This window comes from Hyperoodon ampullatus (genome assembly GCF_949752795.1).
Source record: "Hyperoodon ampullatus genome assembly, chromosome: 1".
Taxonomy (NCBI): Eukaryota; Metazoa; Chordata; class Mammalia; order Artiodactyla; family Ziphiidae; genus Hyperoodon; species Hyperoodon ampullatus.
In genome coordinates, this window is record NC_136914.1 from 89169943 (window position 1) to 89179016 (window position 9074).

General features: G+C 35.8%; 1 protein-coding gene across 1 annotated transcript; it reads left to right on the forward strand.

The window, feature by feature from the left end:
- Nucleotides 1-7875: 7875 nt before the first annotated feature.
- On the forward strand, nucleotides 7876-8807 carry LOC307050474 (ribonuclease H2 subunit B-like; the record flags this gene model as incomplete). The annotated part of the gene is given in 3 exon segments (XM_079700557.1): nucleotides 7876-8169; nucleotides 8171-8784; nucleotides 8786-8807. Coding segments are annotated over 3 exon segments (930 nt in total).
- Nucleotides 8808-9074: the final 267 nt, after the last annotated feature.

Sequence of the window (9074 nt, forward strand, 5' to 3'; positions counted from 1 at the left end):
TCTACCTGTGATTTTCCTGATGCATGCTTCTTCTTTTTTCCCCATCTTTTCATCTGTCCAAATCTGATCTACTCTCCAGGGCCAACTGAAGTGATAACGCTTCAGACACTTCCGATGAGAAAATTCAACTGCTCCAGTCCACAAGCCATATTTTCCTTGGAATGTACACCGTACTTACCAACAGACTATGTTATTCAACGAAGTTTATATGCTGCACTGCATTGCTTCTCCTTTGGAACTATTGCTAGTCCAAAAAGATCATAAGCTGCTTGAGGTGATGAGATATGCCCTATATTATCTCTCTATTACCCATTGTGCTTTTTTCATTGCTGGAAACACACTAGGTATATAAGAACACAAAGTGGACTTGACATAATCTTTAAAAAAGGGTTTACAAAATTCAATTCTACTAATTGTAGCGTTACTTAAGGATAGATTAATGATTGTCTAAGATATGTGAATGGGGCAAACCTATGTTCTTGTAAAAATGGTCAAGTAGAGATCAAACTTTTATAAACAAAATAATAGGTTAATATACTGAATGGTGATATTCAAAGGATCTTTTTGTGACTCTCTTCATAAAGAGAAGAGGACCACCTGATTTTCAGAGTTTCAAACATACGTTTCAGTTCTATGCTCTTAAAAAGAAAGCTTTTTGATTTTCTAAAATAGGAGTTAAAAAAATACATATAAAAAATCATATATAGGAGGAGAGCAAAATAGACATGTTTTCCAGCTGTTAGAAGGGTACAAATAGAAACCCAGAACAGTCTATCAGAGCACAAATGAGATTCAGGGGTGTCCACAGAGGAAGTCTCTGTCTGACGGAGTATCAGTCTGACCTGGGTGAGGAGGGCATCCACATGGAAGGGCAACCTGGAGTAAGGTGTGAGTTGGAGAAGCATCCGAGCAAGAGAGAGGAGGAGAAGCTCAGCACAGGCACTCAGAGCCAGAGTAAGCAGTGATTCCTGTGGGAAGGTGCCTGACCTGAGATGCCAGCACCTAAGCAAGATGAGGAGGGCATCTGTTCACGAGCGTGGCCTTGTGTGTGGTGTCAGAGCTCGAGCACAGTGAGAAGGATCTTTCTGCATGTAGGCTGGTCCAGCAGGGAGAACCAGAAGCCCAAATGCAGTGAGGAGCATATTTATAAGTGAGGGCAGCATAGCACTGGATGTCAGAGTCTATATGGGGCAAGGAGCTCGTCTACGGAGAGTGACTTAAGATGGGGGATCGAATCCCTAGTGGAATGAAGAGGACATCCCACATGGGAGTCAGAGGTGGAACAGGGTGAGAAGGGCATTTGTGTCGGGTAGGAGTTGAAAACGAAGACAAATAATTGGTATATTAAAGACAATATATTTCCTGGGAGAAACCAGGAGACAGGTTTCTCAGAATCAGAGATAAGAGTTAAACGTATGCAAAAGGAGAAAACTAAAATAAATCTGGTAGTTTGGGACTGGTATTGGTTGTACTAAGAACTGATGGTTTTCACTACATAAAGAGGAATAATTATTGACATAAATGAGAGTGTGTTTGTATGTGTGTTATATATATCTATATTCCCTACATTAATCCACTATAAGGCCTGGAAGCACTGACACTCCAAAAGCAATCAGTACACCTAACTCCTGGGTCTTAGCTTCTACCATTCTCCACTAAAAGGAATCAGGCTACTTGAAGAAATGGCTGACTCTGGGCCTGAGACACAGAATGTGCAAGATAAGCTACAAATATCCAATATGGCTATTCAAAATATATAAGGAACTCATACAACTTAATAGCAATAAATAAATAAATAATCCAATTTAAAAACTGAGCAAAGGACCTGAACAGACATTTTTCCAAAGAAGATATACAAATGGCCAACAGGTATATGAAAAGGTGCTCAGCATCACTAATCATCAGGGAAATGCAAATCAAAACCACAATGAGATATCACTTCAAAACAGTTAGGATGGCTATTATCAAAAAGTCAAAAGATAAGCATTGGTAAGGATGTGGAGAAAAGGGAACTCTTGTACACTATTGGTGGGAATGTAACTTGGTCATATGGAAAACAGTATGGAGGTTCCTCAAAAAATTAAAAATAGAACTACCCTTTGAGCCACCAATTCTACTTCTGGGTATATATCCAAAGGAAATAAAATCCATATCGCAAAGAGATATATGCACTCTCATGTTCATTGCAGCATCACTTACAGTAGCCAAGACATAAAAACAACCTAAGTGTCCATCAACAGATGAATGGATAAAGAAAATTACATATATATAACCAAATCTTCTTTAGCAATACATATATCTACCTCTTATATATAACATATATAAATTTATCATAAATATATATTTTATATACAAATACATATTATTTATATATGTAATGTATAAATACATATAAAGATATACATACACATGCAATGGAATAGTGTTCAGCCATAAAAAGAAAGGAAATCCTGCCATTTGTGACAACATAAATGAATCTTGAGGACATTATGCTAAGTGAAAGAAGCCAAACACAGAAAGAGAAATACTGCATGATCTCACTTACACAGGAAATCTAAAAAAGTCAAGTCCATAGAAACAGAGAGTAGAAGAGTGGTTACTACTGGGGCCTGGGTCTTGGGGGAAATGGGGAGAAATTGGCCAAAAGGTATAGACTTTCAGTTTTAAGATAAGTTCAGAATGGTGACTATAGTTAATAATGATGTATTATATACTTGAAATTTACTAAGGGAGTAGATCTTAAGTCTTCTCACCACACACACACAAAAAAGTTAACTGTGAGGTGATGGATATGTTAATTAGCTTGACTGTAGTAATCACTTCACAATGTATACATACATCAAATCATTGTATTGTACACCTTAAACAAATACAATTTTTATTTGTCAATCATACTTCAATAAAGCTGGAAAAAAAATTTTAAAGATAAGCCACAGAAAGGAAGTGCTCAAATAATGGCACATATCTAAGAACAGACAAGTTGGCTTAAGTGGGCTACTGCTTGCCAAACTGGGAACAACTCGAACACAAAAATAAAATAGAAAGCCTCTAGTCTATATTGATAAAAATTAACAAATTAAACTATAGATTTATGAGGAACGGGATATTTACACTGTTCCACAGTACCTTCCCACAAAATATAAATTACAACAGGGAAAAGAGTTACTTTACAGTGAAGGAATATAGCAGACACCACATTAATCTAGTAATCAAGGTGAATATCATGAGTATGGGACAAACTGAAACCGTGCACCACCTGATAGGATATAATGAAAAGATGAAAGTATTCCTTCTGTGGTTTCCTGACAAATCTGAATGTAATCATGAGGAAACAGCAGACCAATTCATATTGAGGGAACATTCTACAAAATAACTAGCCTGCAATCTTCAAAAGAGTTAGGGTCATTAAAGTCAAAGAAAAAATCACGGAAATATTCCAGACTGAAAAAGTGAAAAGAGACAAAATAACTAAATACAATATGAGAATTTTAGCTGGATTTTTTGCTGGATGCATTTAGACAATGGGTGAAACCTGAATGGAATCTGAGATGTCTCTGGATGTATCAAAGTTGATTTTTTGGTTTTGAAGGTGGTGTCATGATTATGCAGTAGAATGTCCTTGTTCACAGGGCTTAAACACTAAAGCACTTGGGAATGATAAAGAATCAAATTAGTAACTTACAAATGGTTCAGGGGAAAAAAGCATTCTTTGTACTGTGCTTCCAATTTTTCCTTTAAGTTTGAGATTCTATAAGAAAATTATTAACAATAGATACTCTGAAAATTATTAAAATGTATTAAAATACAGTAATGTAAACCCACATGTATATGAAACAAACTAGAGCAGGGCAGGTTGATGCAAGTACCAAAAAGGAGTGTGTAGTTTTATCTATGCTGAAAATATATCTGACATTTTTTACTCTGAAAAGTCACTACACCTAATTAGTGTAAATACAACTGATTTTTGATTAGTAAAACTTTGGTTGTTCCAAATCTATTTCTTTTTCTTTTTCTCTTTTTTTTTTTGACCACGCCTCAGGGCATGTGGGATCTTAGTTCCCCTACCAGGGATCGAACCCATGCCCCCTGCAGTGGAAGCGTGGAGTCCTAACCACTGGACTGCCAGAGAAGTCCCCCAAATCTATTTCTTAAAAATCATCTCAGAAAGGCAGTTGGTCTAGCCTGGTAATGACTGGCTGAAGTTCAAATATGGTGGACTGATTTTGTCTTTGCTAACTAGAAGAGTCATAAAAATTTTTTAGATAAATGAAACACCATAAAAATACACATTCTTGATCTAACAAGAAATATTAGAAAACATGGAGCAGTTCAAAAATTTGGGCCAGCAACCAGACATATGTATCTCTTAACAGAGATTTCACTTCTACTGTATAGAAAGTTTCTCTCCTCTCCTTCCAGTATCATGGGCATTATTGATCAAGAGATGTTCTGAAGAAGCAGCTGGTGCAACTGATTGGAAACTATGAAGAAAATTTTTACTAAAGTCCTAGAATTTTAGATGTATGTATCCCAGGATAACAAAAAATATCTCTTTGACAACCAAAGCTCTCTTCTTTCTAAACTCTATATGTTATAAATAACACCTATGTGAGAACTGAGATCTTATCCCAAGTCACTCTAAAAGAAAGAATGGATTCCCAGGTTACTTGGCTTTTATTCAGCACTACTCCTGCTACATCTCAAAGACAAAGAAGACTAAGAGATGACAAAGATTGATTTCTTTCCTCAACTCCACCTGTATGTGGTCTATACAACATTATAAATTCTGCCAATAGATACATAAACCTGATAAATTACCCTGAACCATAAGCCATTTTAACGGATCCAATTGAACCTGAGATGTAATTCAACTTTTAGTTTTGTAAACTTTTACATTAATATCTCAAGAGGAGTCCTGACAAAGATAGAAAGCCTGGGGCTGCTACTTCCTCTGCTTTTACAGCACAGCTTGAACAGGACATCTTGTAAGCTGAGGTTTTTCCAATGTAGCATGCAGATCTGCAAATGCCCAAAGGATATTTAGAGCCTAAAAGAAAGCAATCCTTTGAATGCCTTTTGATATAGTGCCCTGCAGAGAAGAGTAAGAATCAAATAGTAGACTCTGTCCATTTCCTTGAATAGACGCATAGCCCTGGTTCTTAACCCTTTTTCTGTCTGCAATCATCATTATTATTTTCGCATACCTGTACTATTCCTAGTTTTGCAATGGGGAAGGGACTTTTAATAAATATCCTTCACTCGGTCTCTTGGGCAACTTAATCTGAAGGTTATAATTTTATAAAAAATAAGGTCAGTTTCCTCTTATTTTTGACAGGCCATGGGAAATAAAATCTCTACCTTAAATTTTTGGTAAAAAAAAATCAAGTGTATTATATTTTCATACAGTTGAATCCTAGGTAAGGCTAGTACCAGTCCTGAGTATAATTAAATTGATATCATATCTGGATTAAATTTTTAATTCTAGAAGAAAATATTTAACCATGAGAAGGACATTATCAATTACTTTGACAATTCCAACTCTTCATTTTCTTCATGCTTTCTTGAAATTACTTCATAGATTTAATATCTTGGCATATATCTTGGTTATTTGACTTAATTTAGAAAATAATCTCTCTGATTTGGTACTTTTGGAATTCCTTATCTTTCCACATTTTTTTGCACTAAAATTTTCTCTAAAACTAATTCTTATCTACCAACTTATAAAATGTTAAACATTTAATTACATTGCCTGAATATCAGTTTAAAGTTCTTGTCAGGGTCTGTCTTAGCCCATATGGGCTGCTACAACAGAACACCATAAACTGGCTGGTTTATAAACAATAAACATTTACTTTTCACATTTCTGGAGGCCAGAAGCCCAAGATCAGGGTGCCAGCATAGTTGGGTGAGGGTTCTCTTCCTGTCACAGACTTCTTATTGTATCATCACATGGTGGAAGGGGCTAGGGAGCTCTGTGGGGTCACTTCTATAAAAGCACTAATCTCATTCATGAAGGTTCCACTCTCATGACCTAAGCACCTCCCCCCCTCCCCACTAAGGGCGCCACCTCCAAATACCTTCACACTGGGCATTAGGACATATGAATTTGGAGGTGACACTAAAGTTCAGGCCATAGAAAGGTCTCAAAATTTAAGTCTGCTTTCAGAATGGAGTTTCCACTATTATTTTTTTTCTTCTTCCTATATCATCCTAGAACAGGATTATCATAACTAGTATGGAGAGCTTTCTAATCCCTGTCCTTTATAAGTACTCAAAGCATAGAAATACACTTTCAATGTTATACAGAAAGCAGAAGAGCTGGGTTTGAGTCTTCATTTTTCATAACATATTATTGGATAAATTATATAATATCTTATCCTTGATTATTTCTAAGTACTGTTATTCCCATTTTAGAAATTGAGAAACCTGAAGCTCCAAGAGGTTCAATAACTTGAGCAGGATCAGACAGCTAATAAAAGGCGGCATGATTCAAAACTATATCTGCCTATCTTAAATATCTGTGTGTGGGTTTTTTTTTTTAAAACTTTGTTCTGTAATGACATCCTTAATTATTCTGCTTAATAGAAGGTTCTAATCCAAGTTATTTCAATTTTTGAAGTAATAGAACACATTCTGTTCAGTTATGCTTCCATGTTTGATATCAGATACTAGGATAAATATGAAGATGAATAAGATACAACTCTTTCTTTTAACAAATTTACAATCTAGAATAAAAACAGCAAAATTGGCCTTGATTATACAGGGAAGAGGTTGCCTTTTTTTCCTACTTATCTTTGACATTTTAATCTTTCACTGGAGGTAGAACCTGTAATATAAGAAAATGCAATGAATTGTGAGAGAAATTTGGTTTCGGGTCACATGCTATCATCATTGGCTCAGTCACAGAGAAATAGCACACAAAGGTTACCTAAATGAAGCTTTTCCTAAATTGGGTTTCCAGGTCAAGAGATTTCTTTTTCATGTTGGAATAAAAGTATTGAATCAACTACTGGAATTTTCATCATGCATACAACATCTCAGTGTCTGTAAGTACATGGTATGATAAGATTTTCAAAGAACAGGGGTGAAAGGTAAGGATTTAGGGACAAAGACAGACTCATAACCCAGAATGAGAATCTGCACTTGTCCCACTGGCCACAGAGAAACTGCCGAAGACATCTGACCCTAGGGGTAGTAACTAGTATAAATTTCAGGGACTGGCTTAAAAATGACTCATGTGCCAGATTTCCTGTTGAAAAAAGCATTATAAAAAAACATTTACTCCAGAACAATGTGAAGAAAACAACTATGGAGACTATAAACAGATTTATTCTCACAACAAATATAATTATTAGTCCTTGGTATCAATATATATTAATCATAATTACTCACACATTTGTATATTGTGATGAATATAAGCACAGAAATGTAGTTTATTTTAAAAGAATCCAACGCAGATGGTAAATTTAGTCACTGCAAAGGGACTCTGATTTATAAATTTAAAATGTCAAGATATAAACAAAAAAGAAATAAAACAAAAGAAAAAGTAACTAAAGATGAAGTTATTTCTCAAACAGGAATAGGCAGTATACCAGAATCTATTTTCAGTCTTTCAGAAAATAAATTGGTGAAAACAAAAGTTCAATATGAGGAAATGCCTCTTCACAAATTTAATTGATTAAAGGAAAAGAAAAACCCTATCTGTACATGAAGGAGTCCACCTACTGGACAGAACTGTTAACTGGTATGGAAAACAATATCACAAGCAGGTGTTTTATACTCTAGGCAGAAATTTTCTCGGCAACATGAAAATATAACTGGCTTTTTAAAAAACAATTAGCAGAGGCCTGCGGCCGCCGGGACCAAATGGGCAGCATGGCGGAATGCGTGGGCTGCGGAGAAGGGCCTCACACCCGGCAGCATGTGTTCCTAGTCCCAGAGTACTTAAAAGATGCTTCAAAGAAGATGAAAAGTGGTTTTATGTTTGTAAAACTGGTTAACCCATGTTCAGGGGAAGGAGCCATTTACTTGTTCAATATGTGTCTACTGCAGCTGCTTGAAATAAAAGTTTTCAAGGAAAAAAACCATTCTTGGTTTATAAATGAATCAGTTCAATCAGGAGTTCTTCTTCACCTTGCCACACCCATGGACCCTCTGTTTCTGCTACTTCCACTACCTTATAAAGGCTGATAGAGAGGGAAAGTTTCAGCCCCTGGATCAAGTTGTGATGGATGACATGTTTCCGAATTGCATCTTGTTGCTGAAACTTCCTGAACTTGAGAAGTTACTTCGAGATGTGACAGAGGAGAAAGAAATAGACAAGAAGAAATATTACAAGTACAGCAAAGAGAAGACATTAAAATGGCTGGAAAAAAAGGTTAATCAGACTATGGCAGCATTAAAAACCAATAATGTAAATGTCGATGCCCGGGTACAGTCTACTGCATTTTTCTCTGGTGACCCGGTTTCCAGTGACAAGGAAGAGGATTATATTCGTTATGCCCATGGTCTGATATCTGATTACATCCCTAAAGAATTAAGTGATGACTTATCTAAATATTTAAAGCTTCCAGAACCTCCAGCTTCAGTGCCAAACCCTCCATCAAAGAAAGTAAAGTTAGCAGATGAGCCCGTAGAAGCAAAAGAAGATTACACTAAATTTAACACTAAAGATTTGATGACTGTAAAGAAAAACAGCAAAATGACTGCAGCTCAGAAGGCTTTGGCTAAAGTTGACAAGAGTGGAATGAAAAGTATTGATTCCTTTTTTGGTGCAAAACATGTTAAAAAAAATTGGAAAGATTTGAAACATTGAAAATTAAATCGAGCAAAAATATTTGCCTTCTACATGTCCCATTTTCATCCTTCCTCCATTCCACTGTACTTCCTAACCCTTAATTACCACCTTTTGAAAAAAAGTAGGAAGGGGACAATTTTCAGATTCACTTGAACATTTCTTTGTGTTTGATGTTTGTGTTTCCTGAACAAAATATGGGAAAGTAATTGTGTAACTTCATGGCTTGTGGCCTTTGGAGTTTTGTTTGACATCATGAAAAGTAATCAAGTGAATAGAA